General features: G+C 40.6%; 1 protein-coding gene across 4 annotated transcripts in view; it reads left to right on the top strand.

Annotated features, from left to right (window-relative positions):
• KDM3B (lysine demethylase 3B) overlaps window positions 1-22,402 on the top strand; it is a 65,465-nt gene that overhangs the window by 21,013 nt on the left and 22,050 nt on the right. For all 4 annotated transcript variants that reach the window (XR_008823640.1, XM_056350064.1, XM_056350066.1 and 1 more), the window contains exons 2-15: window positions 641-808; window positions 3,279-3,392; window positions 3,827-3,932; window positions 5,434-5,558; window positions 7,305-7,373; window positions 8,193-8,786; window positions 11,253-12,495; window positions 12,852-13,053; window positions 14,421-14,635; window positions 15,700-15,852; window positions 17,698-17,805; window positions 20,066-20,193; window positions 20,839-21,118; window positions 22,096-22,352. Coding sequence is in view for 3 of the 4 variants with exons in the window: in XM_056350064.1 (XP_056206039.1) it covers window positions 641-808; window positions 3,279-3,392; window positions 3,827-3,932; window positions 5,434-5,558; window positions 7,305-7,373; window positions 8,193-8,786; window positions 11,253-12,495; window positions 12,852-13,053; window positions 14,421-14,635; window positions 15,700-15,852; window positions 17,698-17,805; window positions 20,066-20,193; window positions 20,839-21,118; window positions 22,096-22,352 (3,762 nt within the window). In the remaining variant the exon portion in view is untranslated. The remainder of the gene's footprint in view (window positions 1-640; window positions 809-3,278; window positions 3,393-3,826; window positions 3,933-5,433; window positions 5,559-7,304; window positions 7,374-8,192; window positions 8,787-11,252; window positions 12,496-12,851; window positions 13,054-14,420; window positions 14,636-15,699; window positions 15,853-17,697; window positions 17,806-20,065; window positions 20,194-20,838; window positions 21,119-22,095; window positions 22,353-22,402) is intronic.

Raw genomic sequence — 22,402 nt, 5'->3', positions numbered from 1 at the left:
TGGAGTGCGATGTGTAACCTGCATTCCTGTTCTTAGCATTCTTGCCATGTAACTTTGTATGGCTTTAACATTTGTCCTTTGCGGTAGAAAAAAAGGGGATGTTATCTTACAATAGTGATTTAGAATTGTAGTGTGGTTTATATTGTCATACTTGTAAATACGGTAATGAAAGATCTAGTGAGTATGTATTTCTGGAAAATCTCATGCCACCCAACATATTTGCATTTGATTCAGGGAGTTTAATAAGGTACAAGGCAACACAAAACTTCTGATTTAGAGTGAATTTCACAATCACAGACTTTCCTGGCTGAAGGATTCTCTAAAAAAATCCTGATGTGAGAGAGGCTTGCATTAGGTTATCAGCTGTATTTTGAGGTGAACAGTTTTCACATCTTTAATTTTTTCTGGGGAAATGAAGCATTTGGAGCCAGTGATGTATGTTTGGGGATAAATAATTTTTCATAGGTTAGTAATTGTTGTGTATTTGATTCCCGTTTCTTTTGTAATGTTTGATAGCTATGTTACCTTGATTTTTCTGACTGAAGCTGCTGTCCCCGTATCCACAGGGATTGTAGAATCTACTTTTTTCAATGCAGTGTCTGAAAAGAGCTGAAATGCCTTCTAAAATTTTTTTTATCAGATCTTTGTGGAATTTGATGGCTGTAACTGGAAGCAACATGCCTGGGTGAAAGTCCATGCTGAAGAAGTTATAGTGTTGTTGCTGGAAGGATCATTGGTTTGGGCACCTCGGAACGATCCTGTTATGCTTCAGGGGACTCGAGTCTCACTGGCACAGTGGCCTGCACTGGTGAGTATTTGGCCAAAAGCTCTTACATCCTTAGAGGTTTGCATCAAATCTGCTGTAAAACACAAAGCTTGGTACAGGGCACCATTCTGCAGGTACCAAAAATTGCTTGGGCATGGATTTTTGTTTTAAATGGTAAATAGGAGAGCAGTTAACTAAGAATTATAGTGCCTTTGGAAAGGCATCTGAGGGGCAGTATGCTTCCAGTTGGAAACAGAAACTGCCTCAGAAATTGAAAGCTGTTCACTCACAGAAATGAGAGATGTGTTTACCAGCAGGTCTCTGAAGAAATGTGGTACATAGCTGAAAAGATTATTCTTCCATATTTTAGAACTTTGAGTGTGTTAGGATTTTCTGAACTGTGAGAAATAAGCCCTTTGGTTTTACTATGGACTCTCTAGAGCTCTGTGTGGGAAAGGTTGCTGCATCATTTAGTAGGTATTCCTGAAGGCACTTTGAGGAAGAGGATAGAGTGTGGGCTGTGCCTGACCTATAAGCCCTAAGTTGGCCCCTCCTAATCTAAACAAAAATTTTTATTTCGGTGTTGTTGTCAGTATTAACTAACATGACACAAAAATTTTTCTCCTGTTTCTTCCATATTGCTGTTTACATGGCAGTTACATGTCATGATAACTGAGATGAAAGCCAGTATGTTCTGACTAGCATGTCTGAGTATACCCGTTCTGCAAACATCCTGATGAGTAGGATATAGCAAAGAGAATTCCTTACATCCTTCGTTCTTCTCTTAGTGGCTTCTGAAGATGAAAGATGATTATATGTGAGAACCTACCCTTGTTTTCATGCTGTCTAATTTTTATTAATTTGCCCTTTCATTTCTTTTCTCTTCTTGCAGTCGTTGGACTGCTTGGGATCCTACTCTCTGCTTTTTAATATTGCATTTTTTTGCATGAGCACATTGAAATGTTTTTTCCAGTTAAGGACCTTGTGCCTTAGTAGGATTTGAATTTAGTGTTTTAAATGGACACTTGGGCTCAAAGCAACAGTTTCAACACGGCATCTTTCTCTGAGGGTTTTTATTACATTTATTTTAAAGCAGAAGAAAACCAGGCCTTTAAAGCAGAGATCTGTAGTGTTTTTTCCATACGTGGAGTTTCCTTTTCAGTGTGTTTCCAACTTGACTCCCAGTGTGAACTCCCATTTTATTTCATAAGGGAAACCATGTTTGTTACAGGATCAATTTCTTTCAGATGATTCACAAGTATCTTGATGTCTGAGTGATTTGGGGGCGTTACTATAGTCCGCACATTTATTGTGTAACAAGTTGTATCAGAACCTTTTAGAAGCAAATATGGGTCCACTAAGATCCCAGAGTATTTCCACTATAACTCAAGCTGTATCTGAAGACTTGCTGAAGAAATGTTTCCATCCCCTGTACTCTGGACAGCCATGTGAGCACACAAGTTTTCACTAAGTACTGGAGGCCTACCCACCTAACTGCATGGGAATACAGATTAAAATACAGACTAAAATACAGACCAAAGCACTAGAGTATGTATGTGCAATGTAGAGACAATTCTGGAAGCCAGATACGTAGTGTTACAAAGCAGATGGTTTGTTGTGGGGGTTTTTTTGGAGTGGTGGGGATGGTTTGGATTTTTTTTTTGGTTTTTTTTTTTGAGATATATCACTTATGAATGTGTATTCATCCTTCATTGTCTGTCTCTTGTAAGCCTGTTCACTTTTAGGAAATAGTTTTACATAAACTGAGAAAATAAATTTTATATTCGTACTGTTGTGTAGAGGGGAATGGAGTGTGAACAAACCTGATGAGAGCTGTTAAGGGGAGAATGTCATGAACACTTGTGTTAAAATCATGTAAGTGTGAGCATGCGACAGATAACATGTTTTGAAGACTCCAGTGGTTGGCAACTTCATCTTCCATCAGCAAGTTGCATTAGAAGGTTATCATTCTAATGCTGCTAGGTGTGTTTAGTGATTTGTCCTGCAGCTTGACTATTGATATTGCACCTTTTATGAACTTCAGTTTTGCACAAACACTAGAAAAAAGCTCCCCTTTAATAATGTGCCTATAAATTTCTTACACCTGATTCTGTATGGGCATAAAAATGCTCCTTTCAGGAGGCTGTACCTGAAATATGTAGGATAGTTTGAAGTATTAACTGAAGGGGGATTTACACTTGAGCATCAGAAGGTGCTTACCAATGAAAAAACAAATATCACAAAAGGTTTTCGGTTCTGCTTTAAGCTCTAAGGAAGAAGCAAAGCCAGTTTTCTGTAATTCCTTCTTGTAATGTGCCACACTTGCAGGAATTATTGGTTTGGACATAATGAGTAATAATTTGCATTAAAACTCAGGCACTGGGTGGTGCAAGTTGAGAAATGAAATGTTTTATTCTTAGTGGTAGTGTGAAATAGCATGTGAAAACAACTATTGTTGGCGTGTATGTGTGCTCAGTCATTTTTATAACCTTTTTTTTGTTGTTCATCACAGACCTTCACTCCTCTAGTAGATAAGCTGGGGTTAGGCTCTGTGGTCCCAGTGGAGTTTCTTCTGGACAGACATTTACGTTTCCTGTCTGATGCCAGTGGATTACGTTTATTTCAGGTATTTGAACTGTGTTCAGTTAAATTGCAAATTCTACTTTGTGCTGTGCTTGTCAGATTAATTTTTTTTTTTTTTACTGTTCCACTTATGTATTCTTGTCTTCCTCCTTTCACTGCATTTGTTTCCCTGCTTTTCCAGGTGCTTACACTAACCCCCATTTGCATTTGAAAAGTCCCAGTTCCTCTGTGTGTTGGTCAGTTGGGGAGCTAGCTGTCAGCATCCTGTAGCCGATAACTGAAATGGAAGCTTTGCAACAGCTTTTGCACAGCTAGTCCTTTTTTTACTCCTGGCCTGTTCAGCAATGTTTTTCTTAATTTTATTTTTTTTGGTTTGTCAGTGTCAGAACAGTTCAAGAAGAGCTGTCACTTAAAAACTACTGATTCCATTACCTTAAAAGACTATACTCTTACGTTAAAATTGTTTGTTGTTGGCAGATGGGAACAGAGAATCAGAATCAGATTCTGCAGGAACAGCCTTCACTACGAGAATCTGTCAATGCATTGATCAGTGACCAGAAGCTTCAGGAGATATTTAGTAGAGGTGAGACAGTTTTTCTGTCTGGGAGCTACTTTGCTGTGGAACAGCTAGACTATGTTGGGATTTATGAAGGAGAATACAAATAGTATCTGCTACTATTTGATTTGGACGGTCATTTTTTCTGTATTGTTTTGCAAGTTCTCTACAGGGAAGAATTATTTTGTCACAGATACAGGTAAGCACTTGCTGAGATACAACCAGAAATACCTACTGGGAACAATCACTGAAGATGTAGTTAAAGTAGGACAACATATTATTGATAATGTCCATATATTTACAACTTCCTTTAAGTTTTAGTTTTCAATTTTTAAAGCTTTGGTCCTAGTCTATGGTTCTGTTCTATATTTGTGGAAATTTAGAAGTGAAGTTACTCTGTACATCTTTAAAAAAAAATAATTCTCCTGTTACATCAAATTCAAACTTTGGCATTTTGATAATTAATACATGAACTTTTTTAAAGCATAGTGTGGCTGCAGCTGCTCAGCATAGAGTTAATACATTAACTGTTGTCTGGATTGTGTATTAGGGCTAAGCCCAATTTCAGCTTTTGTTGTCAGATTGGGGTCTCTAGTTCAAGTGCTAAAACAGTTTTCTAGCTGGAGTTTGGTTTCATGGGCTAGGCAGCCACCCTAAAGGTAGGCCACTGTATTAGAAGGATGATGCAATTCTTAATGGGGTTTTGGTGCCTTTTGGTTAAATAAAATGTCTATTGATAAAAATGCTATCAGGACAATACTTCTTACATGAGCCAGTAGCTTCAGAATTGTCCACTTTGGAGCCGCCTTCTGAAGCACCTAGTTCTGGTTGTATCAGATACGGGCTGTTGGATCATGTGGATTTTGATGATCTAATATTAACAAAGTTTTTTTTGTCTGGACTTAGGGTAGGAGGAAAGCTCTGCATGCTGATGTGGAGAGTGAGGGCAGGGTCGGAGGAAACCTTTCTGTAGATGATCCGTTACCTGTGTCAAAGAACTAAGACTGGTTGGTTTAGAGATGTTGGATATTTGTACAATTATGTAAAATTTTCCACAGTTACAAATATGTGTTTCTATTCTGAACTGCATGCAGTTTATATTGGGATTTGATGCATCTGAACTGAGTCAAAATGCTCTGACTGTCCACTAGATTGATGCTTCATAATTACTGACCTGTAGGTTAGAAAGCAAAAGAGTTTAGTTAGCAAGGAACCCCCCCATCTAGTTTGATTTTGTCGGAGTGAGTTAATTTTGACCTTTTGCGTTTTTATTTTTTTTTACTTGTAAACTGTATTAATCTTGTTTTTACTGTAGTTTTGAGTTACAGCAATGAGGATTTATTGACTTTTTACAATAGAACGCTTAGCTTAGCAGGATTTGCAGCAGAAGCGCTAGTGTTTTAATTTCTTTCCACCTGAAAGATGACACTTCAAGCTCTAATCATGTGCACAGAACTTTTTTCTTATTTTGTTTACTGTATGACACAGAGCTTGTTTGGAAGATGTACTCAAAGTCCTTCTTTTCCAGGTCCTTACAGTGTCCAAGGCCAAAAAGTTAAGGTTTACCAACCAGAGGATGAAAATAGCTGGCTCTGTGGTGTTGTGAGCCACCAAGACCCAATAACTCGTCTAATGGAGGTGTCTGTGACTGAGGTAAAAATACAAAGCAATGCTTTGGTGTTCCTAAAATACCATTCCTCAATATCTTCTGGAGAATGACAGCTTCACTTTTGGTTCTTTGTTCTTTGCTTTAAAAGATGAGTAATTATCCATGTTGCGATTTGCAGAAAATTTTTTTCCTGTTATGATGGCTTTCCACAATAAATGATGATACACAGTTCACTTCTATAAAAGAAGAAGCAACTGTAAGAAATTTTTTGGAAATGAATGCTGTATGAAATAATATTGGAAGTGGCTTTCTGGATGGGAGAGCGTGCTGATGTACGGAGAGCTGCCTTCTGGGTCTGGTGTGCTGTGGCCTTCCTATGCCTTCTCTTAGCTTCTGCCTGACAGGCTGTACAAGTGGTTGCAAGCAAGTGTAGCACAGAAGATGAAGTCTTAGGCTAAACAAAACTGATTTATGTATTTTAGCTTAGGCTGTTTACTTTTGCCCTGTTACTGTCAGTTAACCTAGTAAATGTTGTAAACAGCACAGAAAATCTGCACTGCTAGAGTTAGCTGGTTGCATGATACGCTTCTGTGCAGTCTGACAGGTAGTTCGGTTTAACCAGCACCCTGCTCCCAGTGGCTTTCTTTCCAGGAGCAACGAGGAACAGGCCTGTGGTGCTGTGTGTAAACTGCTGTAGCAGCAGCACTCTTGTTGGGTTTTTTTGGGTCCTGTCCCTTGTCCCCTGCTCCTGTAGCCTTTTCCACGTGCAGTAAAATACAGATGCTGAATGTGCCTAGTAAGCCCTGTGTACATACATACGCAGTAATCCTGTGCTCTGACTGCTAGATCTGTTGTTGGTGTGTATAGAGGGATGAAGCTGGGTTAATTAACATTGATAATATCCAGCTGTGGTTGGCTTCAGGAGCGGTGGGTTGGCCGATGTAGATAAGGTGCAGCTGTGGCTGGTTCTGTGAAGAGGTTGGGTAGCCAGTGAAGAGAGAGCAGCCGAGGAAGAGAGAGGAGGAAGAAGCAGAGAGAAGAGAGAGAGAACATGTGCCTGGGGTGAGGAGTACTAGGAGAAGGCAGCAGAGGGACTGGCATGAAGAGTATGTTGGTATGAGATGGTAAAAGACCTTGTTGCAGCCGGCTGGTTTGGAGAGTGCTGTGACACTGGTGCACAGGAAAGAGTGTACTATGTATGGTAGATAAGTGTAATACTTTGGAGAGGCGTTGAGATTGTGGAGTATATGCCTTCAGCAGATAAGTGCCAGGAAGCACCCAGTTTACGGCAGTGAAACTTACTACTGTGAAATAAAAAGGTAACCTCTAAGCACAGTTACAGAAATGGAGTGTTCTTTGCTCTATTTGGGGAGATGCTGATGAAGATAGTTAGCATAAATTTATGTGCTTCCTTCCAGCAGTCTTTTCTACATCTGGCAGAGTGAATGTGTGGAAGGCTAGAACAATACTGAATCAAATTTAAGAGCAGCCATGTTTAATGCAGTGAGTGCCTCTAGACATGCTCAGTAAAAGAAATATACAAGGAAGCAATGGTAGGAATGAAATCTGAAAGTTTTTTAAATAGAGAATGAGCAAAAGGATAGAAGGTAGACTGGAAGGCTGTAGTTTTACTAAGAAAGTGGGGCAGAAAGAAAAGGCAAATTGGAGAGGGGCTGCAGAGTAACCCTGTGTTTAAGGTCTCTTATGTTGATACTTTATACTCTAAATTAAAAACTAACCTCCTCTTTTCTTCCTCCTACCTCCTCAATATCAATCCGAAAAAAAATTAGAGTGGTGAAATAAAGTCGGTGGATCCTCGACTGATTCATGTGGTGATGGATAACACATCTCCAAGCGAGGTACTACAACAGTTCAGGTCTTGTATATACAGTGAAACTTCATAAATATTTAGATATAAAACATCTAAAACATGGAAGCAACTGAAAACTGATGCTGTGTTCACTGGGATTTTGATAATGTAATTGGAAGAGGAAAATTTTCCTCTTCCACTTTGAGGATGGTCATAGCTTTCTTTCAACAGTCTTCTCTTTTCATTCAGGGCTGTTAGATGGAGTTCAGCATGGATCTTGGGGGAGGGGGTCAGTAATCATGACTGTGCTCCATTGTAAGGGGTCGTGCTCTGATAATGTTTCTCTGCTCACTGCCTTCTTCTAACAGGGTACTCTGCTTCTTCACAGGCCTTTTTAGGCATTTCTAAAAATTACCACCTGGCTTCTCTAAAACAGGCTTATATGCTTGCTTAAATATTGTAGGCTTTGGGTAGTGGACAGAAAGCATGCCCTTCAAAAGAATGGTGGGAATTAGACTCCTAGCAAAACTTAGTGTACAAATAGTTTTCATGCATTAGCAAGAACTCTGTTGGAGCATGATTGTGTTGCATGTCTCCCAAAATCTGTCATGATGTGCTATGTGCTACAGCAGGCTAGCTCAGCTAAAAATCTTACTGTGAAGGGCCTATTCTAGTACAAAAAAGACAAGACACTGCACTTACATTTGTGTTCTGTTCACATGGTATCTTTCCTTAGATGTCTCAGTTTGTGATTAAATGTTCCTAAGCTCAAGAGCAGTGTAATGTGTTCTGTTCTAACAGAAAAGTGTTGTTTGAACAGGTATCCTGATTGTTCTGTTTAGTGATTGTGTGGTTTTGTCTGTTATAGGGAGGAGGCCTAAAAGCAGCTAAATCGTCTAAAGGGAAAAAGAAGAAGGAAAGCCTGGAGGGGAAGGATGGACGGAGGAGGAAAAATGCTTCGGATTCTGGGTGTGATCCTGCATCGAAGAAGCTAAAGGAGAGGGGTGAGGTGGATAGCAATGGTAGTGATGGAGGTGAGGCAAGCAGAGGTTCTTGGAAAGGAGGCTCCAATAGCGAAACAGGACTGGATCCAAGGGCCAAACAGTTACCTTCATTCATTCCTCAGATTAATCGCAATATTCGCTTTGCCACTTACACCAAAGAAAATGGCCGAACACTAGTAGTCCAAGATGAGCCAGTTGGTGGTGACACACCATTGCCCTTCACTCCCTTTTCCTCTGTGGCTGGACAAACGTTACTAGTTGGATCTGGATGTAAAGAGGCAGGAAAATCACTGGAACAGGTTGGCCCAGGCACGGCAACTTCAGCAACTGCAGTTGCTGCAACTGCAGTTACTACAACTGCTTTGACACCAACAACTGTGAGAATCTCTGATACCAGTTTGCCAGCTGTTACTGGACAGGAGAAACTGAAAACAGGACGATCACAAGTCCAGGGAGAGGTGAGTAGCTCATGATCCAGCATATTCAAGACAGACATGCAGATTTGCAGTAGATGTTCTGCAACATATTCAGGTTACGGAGTGTCTGTGGGACTGGGAAAACAACTTTTTCTCTGATGAATCCCTCCCCTCCCAAAGGAAACCTTTCTGTTACCTGATCTAAGAAAGAACTCAAAAGAAAATTAAGATATTTCATGGAGGAGTTGTAAGAGACAACTTCTTAGCACTCTTCTCTATTCAGCCTTAATCTGAGAAACGCAGATTTTCTTAAAAAGACACTTTAAGAACTGTACTTAATATAATTTTGTTGTGTCATATGGAAGATAACCTGCTTAATATCTCTTCCCTTTATATAAACAAATATGCATGAGAATGTGCACTTAGCTGAACATTTAAGTTGCTTAAAAAAAAAAAAAAGCCTCAAAACCAGAAAAACAATAAGGCTACATTTAGAGGACCTTTTCTAGGTGCCCAGCTTGTGTGTTACAGCCATGATATCTCTGTAGTAGAAAAATGAGCCAGTCACATATATACTGTCTAGGGCTGAAAACAAATAATTAAAACATTTGGGAAGGGTACCTTTGGAATAAATTTTAATAAAGAGCTCAGTCTGGAAGTAGCTTGAAGACCTTTTAGTTGTGCCTTTGTTTTCAAGGAGAAAAGTAGAAGGGAAATGCTGTTAAATACAAAATATAAAACTTGGTAATGAAATGAAGGCTTATAAAAACAAAACCTTACCTCAGGAAGTACAGCAAAAATTAAGAAACTTGTAGCCTACTCTATAAAAAAAAGTGAGGAAAATGGGTGATACATTAGAGAGTCCAAGGTGACTGCCAGAAGGTGAAATGGATTACTTTCATCCCTGTCTTTTGTATTGGCTAATGGAATGGGATAAATGGTGAGATGTTTACCTTGGGATAAGGATTCCTTGATGATAAGGAAGAAAGGTAAAGGAGAAACAGAATTGTAGAAGACAGGAGTGTTACGTAATTAAACTGGTACAATATAACCTGCTCTCCCTTCCACTCCCCACCCCTCCACACAGGAAAAAAAAAAATAAATCAGAGTTGGGAATAAGTACAAACTGTGTAGGTGAATGGTCAAAATTTTACCTATCAGTTGTATTGAGGAAGAAACTTCAATTGTACTGAGAAATTTTGGTATCACCTCTCCTTCTGTCCATCTCCCCAGCCACAAAACACTTGTTTTAAACCATTATTAATAATCTGGCTTCAGAATTTGCCAGCAGACCAGTAGTTCATTTCAAACTGTATTTCCCTTGAGGGTGGGAACCTGGCATAGATCAATAAGAAGGTTAGTTCACATGTGTTACTGCTTCAGACTGTCCACTTTATCATAGTGTGATTTGGTCCTTGAGGTGACTTAATAGGCTTGGTTTGCATTCATATTCACATGCTTTTTAAAACTGTTAGAACTCAGTGTTTGAAAATTACTTTGGCTCTAAAAAGAAATACGTGAAATTCTAATACCTGGAAGAACTGTCATGGGGGACATCAGTATGTTATTAAAGTTACTACAGCTGGAGGCTGATGAAAAGGAGCAAGCTAAACATTAATTGGGAGTGTGGTAGGTGTGTAGTGACAGTAATGACCAGTAGCATGTATTGCACGGGGGTTTAACATGGCCTTGGAAAAAAAGTGTATTGATTCAAGAAAACTCCAAGGAAAGGAATAGAACTGATGAGTTAGTTGTAGGATATAATCGGTTATGGTAGGACTGTGAGATTTGGAAAACCTGAATAAGTATAAATTGAGAAGAGAGCAAGTGAATATTCCATATTACACTTAAGGGTGTAGTAGAAATCTGCAAGTCAGAAAACTTTACAGTATTTGACGATCACAAAAATGAAGCTCTTTGTGTTTAACCTCCACTGAGTAATCCCCTGGAAGGCACCGTGTCATAGGCATCTCTCTACCTGTCAGCAAATGTGGCTTGCTGTGACCAGGAACAGTTTGTTCTCTAACTGTTAGAGGGCTTTCTTTGTTTAATTAACTTTGCAAACTAAGTTAATTATTTCAAGGGTGATCTTGGAGGGGGAGGGTGAAAGATGGGAGATTATTGAAAAGCAGTTTCAGTTAAGGTTCCCATCTTGCTGATACAAATTAAAACAGTTAGCAGTTTAAATAAATAACTTGCTATTCTGTGAATTAGTTCACTTGTGCCTCAATTTTGTTCTAAAGTATGATAAGATGTTCAGTGTTCATTTTCTCTATGTGTCTTTAGTATGTAACAGACACCATTAACTTATTATTTCAATAGTTTGTAGGTAGGAAAAATCAGTTCAGCAGAATCTTTAAAGAAGTTTCTTCATTGTAAATAATTCTGCTGGAAGTTTCTGTTACTAGTGGATAAGTAGAATGCTAATCATAGAATTAGATGAACCAAAGTATTGCTGAATTAAACAAGAGTTCTTTACTAGGCTAATGCTTTTTAATTTTGTTTCAGAATTCCCGAAATTCACTTTTGGCTGCTTCTGGATTTGGAGTCTCTCTCCCAAGTGCTTCCCAGTCCTTGGTATTTGGGGGTGGAAGGAGCCAATCAAATGGAGTGGTGACTCCAGAAAGCAAGCCTTCTGGATTTCCTTTTGGCTGTAGTACTGGACAAGAGGCTCAGAAAGATTCTGATCTGTCCAAGAACTTGTTTTTTCAATGCATGTCCCAAAATCTACCTTCCAGTAACTACTTCACAGTCATTTCAGAGAGCTTGACTGAGGATGCCTCTAGTCGGGACTCATTCAAGCAATGTACAGAGAGTGTGGGTGCTGGGATCTGTAAAAGTAAAATTCTTTCAGCGGACACTAAACCTGGAGCCCAGTCTGGCAGTTCTGTGGAGCGGAAGCTGCCTGTGGAATCTATGCCTACCCTTACTCCAGCCTTTTCACGAAGTCTGTTGAATACTCGTCCCCCAGATAGTCATGAAAACCTATTTTTACAGCCCCCAAAGCTATCAAGAGAGGAACCCTCAAACCCTTTCCTGGCATTTGCTGAGAAAGCAGAACTTAGTCCTTTCAGTGGCTTTGCATCTTCATCTCAGACAGTTTCTACTCCATCTACACCTGTGGGTCATAAGGCCACTTCTGGCTGGCCAGAGTCACTCACCTCCACAGACTCTTCTCTAGCTAAGAAGAAAACCTTGTTTATAACGACTGACTCCTCAAAGATGATCTCCGGTACTCCCGGTTCAGCCGTTGCTGCTGGTGTTCAGAGCCCTTCCACTGTAGGGAATGGCCGTTCCAGCTCACCAACCAGCAACCTGACACAGCCTATTGAGATGCCCACGCTTTCCTCCAGCCCAACAGAAGAAAAACCAGCTGTTGGGCCTGGGCAGCAGGACAATCCTCTTCTGAAAACTTTTTCTAATGTGTTTGGCAGACATCCACCTGGCTTTTTCTCTTCGCAGGCAGAATTTTCGCAGGAGAACAAAGCCCCTTTTGAAGCTGTGAAAAGGTTCTCTCTAGATGAGCGGAGCTTGACATCCAAACAGGACTCTGACTCCAGTACCAATAGTGACCTGTCAGATTTGAGTGACTCTGAAGACCAGTTGCAGGCCAAGGCTTGTATGAAGGGAATCCCAGACCACTTGATGGCAAAGCTGGGCCCCAATGCAGAGCACAATGCTGAATTGCTGCTGGGGAAAGGAAAAGGGAAGCAAGCCCCAAAGGGCCGGCCCCGCACAGCTCCCCTAAAAGGTGATGACTTGAATGCAGGTTGTCTTGGAAGCACGAGGAGGTGGGATACTGGGGTATCTCCTGTGCAATGAGCTAACCACGGGTGTAAACCTCATTTATGCTCAGTAGGCAGCATGCAGGATATTTACAAGTCTAAAGCTTAATGCTTCTTGTATGTGTTTAATATGTCCACTTTAAGAAATGTTTAAGCATATATTTGTCAGGACAAAAGTGTGGTGTGCTGCAGACTTGAACAGTCTTACTGGTTTTGCATGGGTATGAGCATACAGATCTCCGAAAACACGTTTACTGGGGCCAGTATCCTTTTGCTGTTACGGTTAACTAATGGAGTTTTACTTCTACTTTGCCTCGCCCAGTTGGCCAGTCTGTGCTGAAAGATATGAGTAAGGTGAGGAAGCTGAAGCAGTCCGGTGAGCCTTTTCTCCAGGATGGCTCTTGCATCAATGTAGCTCCACATCTGCACAAGTGCCGGGAGTGCCGTCTGGAGCGGTACCGCAAATTTAAGGAGCAAGAGCAGGATGACTCAACTGTGGCCTGTCGCTTCTTCCATTTCCGGAGGTGCTCGAATTCTTCCTTCCTTCTTATGTAGTCTATGTGCAGAGCTTGGACCGTGTCCAAGCACAAAGTAATTACACTTTACTTATTTAATGTACTTGGGTGCAATAATGAAGATTTTTGAGTGTCTTGCATTTCCCTGCATCACCTCACTGGAATTCCCTTACTGGGGCAGGAAGAGCTGCTGTTGGAAGATACAGCTATAGGGGACTATGAGCGAGCCTCCAGGTCGAGCCTCAGGAGATTGAATTTGCTTTATTGGGTAGAATTGTACTGCTGGGTAGAAGTTTGTGTGTGGTAGTTCTCTCTCCTTTTCATAAGGAGCTCAGAACAGAGATAAAATCTTAATTCAGTCAACAAGTAACTGAACATTGCCAGCATGAGGCTAATGTTTGACTAGGTTTTGTTGAGTACAGAACTGACTGTTACAGTAGAACATTGCCTGTATCTTCTGTGTTGTGTACACATCTTACAGTTCGTCGACCTGTCATGCTTCTCTTCATGTTCCTTAACTGCCTATTCTAGTAAGTGCTGTGCATCTTATTCCAAAAACATGTTTGTTCGCCTTCTGGCGTATAAAGGATTAAGTGAATTTTTAATATGTGCCACCCATCCACTAAGGAATATAGCTGCTTCTCTTCCTGAACTTGTTAAAAATTAATCTAGCTTTGAGGTTAAAGACAAGATTACTTTTGCTGAAAAATGAAGTTACCTTTTAATATTGGCAGGAGGCATTGAGTTCTGTAACTTAATGTTGTTACACCTCCTAGCACACAAAGACTAGGAGGGTCAACAGCTATTGGTAAAACAGTTGTGACTCGTCTCTGTGGAGAGCACTGGCAAGAACACTGGGTATAATAAGGATTTTTTTATGTCTTGTCATGTGAACTGTTAGAACAGTGGCCAAGTGCTAGCAACCCTAGCCAGAACTGGAATAGGGGTTTCCCAAAAGTTGGGAAATAAATTTCTTCTGAGTTAAAATAGAGAATGAGAACCATGTAGAATTCTACATGCAGAATCATGCAGCTGCCCAAATAAATTGAATTTTGTCATCTATAGTATAGAGAATGTGACTTAACAAGCTGTAGCAATTTTCTGTATATGGAATTTCCCAACAACACTTACTGGACCAAGGGGATTCATTCTAGTGGGTTTTGCGGCCATTGCCTTTGTGGGTGTCTTTGTGCCTTTATGCCACCTTATTCTGTTGTTATTTGGATTTGCATAGTAGTTGCACTGGCTGTAGGGTATAGCGCTCTAGCTCAAACCTTTTTTCCTCTTTCTGGGTTTATATTCTGACATAGATGGCATTATAAGTTAATTAAAGGTGATTGAGCAGCTTCTCAATTACTCCATCCTGTTTTCTGCAGGCTGATATTTACCCGAAAAGGTATTCTACGAGTAGAGGGTTTCTTGAACCCACAACAGAGTGACCCTGATGCCATGAGCCTATGGATTCCTTCCTCCTCCCCTGCAGAGGGGATCGATCTGGAAACTTCTAAATATATCCTAGCCAATGTTGGGGACCAGTTCTGCCAGCTTGTTATGTCAGAGAAGGAAGCAATGATGATGGTGGAGCCACATCGTAAGCGGGGCTTTTGCCGTGTTTTTTGTCCATCTTCTCTGTGTAATGTGTGTACAATGCAGTGGAATAGAATTGCAAGTGTAATATAATTTCTTGTTAAAATGCTTCTCCTTTTCTTCCAAAGAGAAAGCTATATTAATTTATTTGGGGTGTGTGTAATTGTGGGACCAGCATTTGGGATTTTTCTTTTGGATCAGTGCATCATTACTATCAAGGAAGCAAACAGTAACTTCCCAGACATCATTACAATATTTTTCAATAGATACATACAGAAATGAGCTGGCCTGTGCCTCCTAAGAAAACAGAAATAAGTCCAGAACACTTGCCACACTGACTAGCAGTGCTTTAATGAGCAGCTTTTCTTACATATTCCTATCCTGTTATGCTCCAGGGACATCACATTAAAGTTCAGCGTTTTCTAGGGAGCGAGCAGTACCTGTGTTCAGCCTGCAAGGACTCAGCTGAGCAACTAGTTGCCAGTATTGCCACTATGAGACCAGTGGGTTTAGAAAAAAAATCTCTGAAGGTACCTGGTTCAGCCCATCACATGGATAGCTCTGACCATCTGATTTTTCCCTTTAGCTTCTGGAAAGTACAAGGGCAGCCATTTGGAGAGAACTTCTCCTTCCACAGTGAATGTGTTGATTTAGAGTCCGAGATGTTGACAGGCATCTAATTAATGCATTCTTAACAGTTTTATAAGTTCACATTATTTGTTCATAAAACTAGCAGAAGTTTTATATTTTTGCTGTAAGTTCCATAAGTGCTCCTTGGAATTCAGTTACTACTCTGTAAGGTGCTCCATTCCCTTGTAGTGTGCATTTTGGGACTTGACCATACCCACTCTTAGAAGTGAGTATTTTAATAGCGTCACAGGATTAGCAAAGAGAGACACACAGAATATGTCTCTGGATGTAAAAAAGTATGTGTTTCTATACTCTGCACTCAAGTTGTATTTCTGTGATTTGTTTCTTTATCAATGTTACTGTGATATTCTCAGATTAGGTGGGAGAAATGCAGAATGTCAAAGCAGTGATTTTTTTAATGTTCCTTCTCTTATATAGAGAAAGTGGCGTGGAAGCGAGCAGTACGTGGCGTGAGGGAAATGTGTGATGTATGTGAGACAACACTCTTCAATATTCATTGGGTTTGTCGCAAGTGTGGTTTTGGGGTCTGTCTGGACTGTTACCGGCTGAGGAAGAATCGTCCACGTAGCGGTGAGCCCTGGATTTTTTTTGCCTCCCCACTGTAATCTTTGAACAGGCTGGCTTTCAGTGGAGATAGTTTCTGGGAAGTGGCTGAAGGTTTTGTGGGAGACTTAGTATCAGCTTGGGAGGCTGGAGGTTTGGAACTTTGGCGCTACTGTCTCATGTCACTGTTGCATTTTTTGTTTCCTTAGATTCCTGTGGTTTATCTATTTGGTTAGAATTTTAGTACAAAAGCTACAACATCAGCAGGCGTAGACTGTGTACAGAAACAGACTACTGTATAGTTCCATCTTTTCCTCAGAGAGTATAAAAGAAAAATTAAGTAATATCTTAACAGTTTGGAACCATTGCAAGATGAACTAGTAAGCAGACATTGCAGAGTCTTTCTGTAACAAGGAGTTAGATTGGAAAGGTTTGGGGGTTTTTTGGTGTTTGATTTTTTTTTATTTTTATTTTTTTTTACCTTGATACACTAGTGTTTGTAATTCTGGAAGAAGTTCAATAAGTTAATTTTCTAACAAATAGAGGCATGCTGTGTTTACAAAAGTGAATACTTGGTTGCTTTTTTGTGTATTTTACTGTATCGAGACCACTTTGGTAGCATGGGTGCTGACAATGGACAATTTTAATAAGTATAAGGCTATTGGTGACAGTTTAGTTATTATGTGGAGTAGATGTACAAAATACTGGATAGTATTTCGGATAGGGCGTGGGTGCATGGCTGGTAAGATACAGAGAAAACCTGGACACTGCACAGTGTTCAGCAATAGCTAGTTAGTGTGTTTATCAGGATTGTTTTGGTCACAAGTCTAAAACACAGCACCACAGAAGCTGCTATGAATAAAATTAACTCCATCCCAGTTAGAACCAGTATAATAATTAAGCCTATGAATTTCTGCCAGAATATACCAGAAGAGACCATAATGGTCTTTAAGATGGTGGTTAACCAGGGTACAGTGGAAATACAAGAAATTCTACTCTACTTTCAGCTATCTGGCACTGTACATATTTGGAAAAATCATTTGGGACTGCATATATCACTTAGCAATGTCGTCTTCCTGAAAACAGTATTGTAATTATTCTTTATTAATCAATTCTGGTATTTTGGAATGGGCCAAAATTTAGAAACAAGGCACTACTTAAATACAATTACTTACCTCGAGGCTTCTGAACTTTTGTGCTGTAGAAACACCCTATGCAGATACCAGGTCCAGAAGGACCGTGCAATGAAGTTTTATATGATCCTTCTCATATGGTACCCCACTTACCCTTTTTAAAGGAAGAGAATGGCATGCAGTGTATGCAGCTACATGTTTGTAGGTCCGGCTTAGTTTAAAATCTGAAGAATGACAAGTTTGCCAGACTACTTTTCAAACTACTAATTTGCTACTTGTTAGCTTTGTAAGTAGATACACTTGACAGTAGAGCTTAGTTTCTGCTTCCTGGATCTGATCTGCAAATGCTTTTTGTTGGAAAAAAAACAAACAAACAAACCCAAACGTGGAAGATTATGACAAGAAAAAGAGAATTATATAAATTAGGAAGGTGTAATGAGAACAAGAGTATGATATTTAAAAATTGAGGCTAGAAGCCAAGATTTTTAGGTGCTTGCAAATGACAAGCTACTAGAGATGAAGGAAAAATGACTGGTATTTTTTTAATCTGAAGAGGCAAAGAAGTTGCTGTAGATCCTGTTCTAATGGTCTGTATTTATAGTTTATTTCTGAGATCACCAGGTTAATCTCCTGCACTGTAAAGAATCTAAAGAAACAATACTGATGCAGAAATATTCTGTATTTTAAATTTTAGTGACTTTTGTACCAAATTTTATAATTTTTTGTGTCTTTTTTCCAGAGTCAGAGGAGATTGGTGATGAGGAAGTCTTCTCATGGCTGAAGTGTGCAAAGGGTCAGTCTCATGAACCAGAGAATCTTATGCCGACACAGATAATTCCTGGTACAGGTAATGCTTGAAACCTGAAGGGAAAACTTCCAAATTTTGTCTCAATTCTGAGCAAGCAAGTGGAAAAAATACGAAGGTAGTTGGTGTTCTAGCCAATACCTTTTCTAGCATCAATATAGAGGAGATTTCCACTTTTAGAGTGGAAAGGTTGAAGGGAAGGTAAGTAAAGTCAAGCTACGGATTTGAAGTCAACACCCTTCTGATACTAGCTGTGACTTCTTGTGCTCAGCTGTTTTCAGTTGTATCTGTAAATCTGGCTAACTTAAAAGAAAGATATTTTTCTTTTCTACTGGGGGGAGGGAAAGCAAATGGCGAGTGCTGACCATTTACTTGACTCTTTACATAACTCTTCTTAAAAATCATAGAATCGTAGAATGGTTTGGGTTGGAAGGGAACTTTAAAGATCAGCTAGTCCAGCCCCCTGCCACCAGCAGGGACATCCTTCACTAGGTCAGATTGCTCAAAGCTCCATCCAACCTGACTTTGAACGTTTCCAGCAAGGGGCATCCACAGCTGCTGCTCTGGGCAACTTGTGCTAGTGCCTCACTACCCTCGTAAAAAGTTCCTTCCTTACGTCCAATCTAAACCTACCCTCTTTCAGTCTAGAGCCATTGTGCTGTCACTACAGGCCCTGGTAAAAAGTCTCTCTCCATCTTTCTTAATGGTCCCCCCTTATATATTGAAAGGCCACCACAAGGTCTCCCTGGGGCTGCCCCTTCTCCAGGCTGCCCCACACCAGCTGTCTCAGCCTTTCTGCACAGGAGCGGTGTTCCAGCCCCCTCACTGTTGTCGTGTCCCTCCTGGGGACCCGCTCGAGCAGGTCCGTGTCTGTCTCGTACTGGGCACCCCAGAGCGGGATGCAGGGCTCCAGGAGGGGTGGAGCAGAGCAGAGGGGGAGAATCGCCTCCCCCCACCTGCTGCCCGCGCTTCCTTTTGTGCAGCCCAGGATATGATATGGCTTTCCGGGCTGCGAGCGCACGGTACCGGCTCACGTCCCGTTTTTTATCTGCTGGTATCCCTAAGTCCTTTTCTGCAGGGCTGCTCTCGATCCGTTCATCCCTCCGCCTGTGTTGGTGTCAGGGACTGTCCCAACCCAGGCCTTGCTCAGCTTGGTGCGGTTCACGTGGGCCCACTCCTCCAGCCTGTCAAGGTCCCTCTGGATGGCATCTCTTCCCTCCAGGGAATTAGCTGTACCACTCAGCTTGGCGTCATTCACAGACTTGTTGCTTTCTGTAGTTGAATTAACACTTTGTCAAGAGTCTGCCCTTGGTAGGGTGCCCTGTAGTAAACACCAACAGCGAGGTTTCCTTTGTGGGTCCCTAATCTTTACCCTTAAGCTCTCAACCTGTTCACTGTTTTTTAAAGATAGCTCTTTACCATCAATCCGTTCTTTTACGTAGAGAGCAACCCTCCCACAGTGCTCCAGTTGTGCAGTTTGTCCCATCATTTTTCAGCACTAGTAATTAGATCGTGGCTTTCTAGTTGCACAATGATTTCCAGCTCCTCCTGCTTGTTACCCATGCTGCGTGCATTGGTATAGAGACCCTTCAGCTGGGCTGTGAGCCTTGTCACATCTTGAGAGGAACGTGCCCATATTCCTTTGAGGTGTTTCACAGGTGTTTCCCTGTTGGTTCCTAATACATCAGCAGCCCCTGGCTTTTCTCTGTTGCTCAAATCTCCATCCCCTTCCCTCCCTAAATCTAGTTTACAGCTCTCCATATAAATCTGGCCAACTTGTTGGCAAAGACTTTCTGGCCCCACTTGGGCAGGTGAATCCCATTAGCTCACAAGAGACCTGGCTTCTCAAAGCTACGTTTGTGATCATAGAAGCCAAAGCCTTGAGTATGGCACCAGCCATGCAGCCAGGCATTCACCCGTTCGTTACCTCCTTCCTTTTACTGGGAGGATAGAGGAGGCCATCACCTGTGCTCCAGCTCCTTTTAGCATTGCTCCAAGGGATATGCATTCTCTTTTGATGGTTTGAAGTTGCCTTGTAGTATCATCGGACCCTACGTGGAATAGTAGGAGCATATGATGATCTGTAGCATTTACCAGGCTTGACAGCCTCTCAGTGACATCATGAAGCTGGTGCTAGCACAGCATTCAGAGACAAGTATCTTGTTACAGCATGTGATCTTGAAGACACTTAGTAGTAGCAATTAAAAAAAAAAACCCACCCCTCTGAATTTATATTACAGTTAAGGTGATGGTTTTATATTTCTTTACCTGTGATACTAAAGCTTTTTAACTTTATTTCTAGCGCTTTACAACATTGGAGACATGGTTCATGCAGCACGAGGCAAATGGGGTATTAAAGCCAATTGTCCATGTATTAACCGGCAGAACAAATCAGTGTTGAGACCAGCTGTCACTAATGGAATATCACAGGTATGTAATTTGAGGCTGAAATTACTTTGTTTGACATTACATTTTTAAGATCTACTAAAACGTTAGATCCTTTAGACTAACCCGCTGGGAAACACAAATTTTATATTCTCCATATGTATTCTGAGTGGTTTAGCTTGGCAAGAATCTTGTGGGACATTTCTGGGGGATTTGTGCTGCAACTGTTATTTACCAAGTGGATGTTTGTGCTAAGACTCTTATGTAGAAGTTGAGTTGGAAGCTATTCATATTGCAGCTGTATCTTAAACCACTATGAGTAGCTTGCAATGTGTGCATTTATTTTGTTATGGGTCCTGAAGGTTATGCTGATTCTAGAGTAGTTCTGTTACCATTTACACAAATAGTCCTGTAAAAGAAGAAACTGAAAAGCCTAGGCTTGTGTTAAAAGACAACTAAAAGATGACCTGGTAAGAATTCATCTGTGATGCAAGGTCTGATGTACACGGAGGAGAAGCTCCTGTACTCTGCTGCTACATAGGTGTTGAGGAACTCCACCGTGTGCCTAAAGCAAATGAACAAACAAAATCAACAAACAAAACCCAATGTTATCAGATAACTGAAATGGCTCCCAAGTTGAACTCTTCCTTTTATTCAACATTTAGCAGTTGTTTTATGTTTTTGTTTTAGCTTCCGTCTGTAAATCCTAGTGCATCAGTCTCTGGAAACGAGAGCACCTTTTCCACTGGAGCAGGGACAGCAGGAGCAGGGCAACTAGAAGTGGACACAGCTCCAAAATCTGAAGCAATTGATAGTAGGATAGATGAATCTGCAAAACCAGAGACATTACCAACCAATAACACTGGTGAAACAAAGACTAACAGACCACTTTGTCCAGAAACAGCTCCATCATCAGCCTTACACTGGCTTGCAGATTTAGCAACACAAAAAGCAAAAGAAGAAACAAAAGGTGAGCAGAAAACATGCCTTCCAGAGCTGGCATTAAAAGAGAAATGATAATGTACTGCTTGGTTGCAGGCTAGTGCCTAGCCCTAAATGGAAAGGAACATGGTCATTTTTCTTCCTTTGCTTCTTAGAACCAGTTTTCTTTTACAGGCTTAGGAATATGCAAAGCTAGAAAGATGATGATAGGGCTGAAAATAAAAATACTGTCTTGTCACTCCCAGTTTGTTTCAGTGCTAGTTCTTGTATTTATTTTCTAAGTAATAAGATATCCTGATGTAAAATGATAAGAATTAATTTCAGATGCAGCTTTGTCACTTCGTAACTATTGGAGTAAATAAAGCTGTTTTGTGTGCTGTGTGAAGAATGTATTTCCAGAGAATTGAAAGAGTAGGGTCCACTTGGAGGGTCAGATGATAGATCAGAACTTCTTTAATACTCAGTAGTTTAAGTGTGATTCTTAGGATGAAATAACTGTTTACAGAATGCAGCTCCCAGTTGTCAGAGGTAGCATGACTAACACAGGGTTTATTCCTGTCCATATGTCTAGCAAGAACTAATTTATATGTTGATGTGATGTATTTGTGATTCTCACTAATTTTGCAGGGCTTAGTCACTGTAATATTTTGACTACGGTTAAAATTCGAAATATTTCATATTGAAGCATTAATTCAGAAAGCCAAGGAAATGTTTTTTTAATTGAGTCTATTACAAAGTTTCTTGTGTATCAGACACTTTCAGGTCAGATCTGCTGTGCTATCCAAAACCTTGATGGCATATGAAGGGTAAAATCTACCTGTAGTATATGATGTCTGATTCTATTTGAGGTGTCGCATTCACCATTGCAGTGATAATTTACCTTTACCACAAGATTCTGTTAATATTCTATTTAATGCAAGAGCAAATAATTTCAGAGAACTTATGGTCATTTGAACTTTGTCTTTTTTCTTTTTTTCTTCCCCACTGTTGATATTTATCTTGCAGAATCAGGATCACTGAGGTCAGTGCTTAATAAAGAATCCCATTCACCCTTTGGATTGGATTCCTTCAACTCCAGTACAAAGGTTTCCCCACTAACCCCAAAGCTGTTTAATAGCCTCTTGTTGGGCCCAGTGACATCTAGCAACAAAGCTGAAGGCTCCAGCCTCAGAGATCTGCTGCACACCGGGCCAGGAAAGCTTCCTCAGGTCCCATTAGACACAGGAATACCCTTTCCTCCGGTCTTTTCTGCAGCTTCTACGGTAAATAATTTTGTATTCCTTCAATAATATCTTTTCTGGGGAAGAATTTC

This window comes from Falco biarmicus, chromosome 8 (genome assembly GCF_023638135.1).
Source record: "Falco biarmicus isolate bFalBia1 chromosome 8, bFalBia1.pri, whole genome shotgun sequence".
Classification (NCBI taxonomy): Eukaryota; Metazoa; Chordata; class Aves; order Falconiformes; family Falconidae; genus Falco; species Falco biarmicus.
Note: the sequence above shows the minus strand (reverse complement) of the source record. Positions and strands in the feature narration are given on the sequence as shown.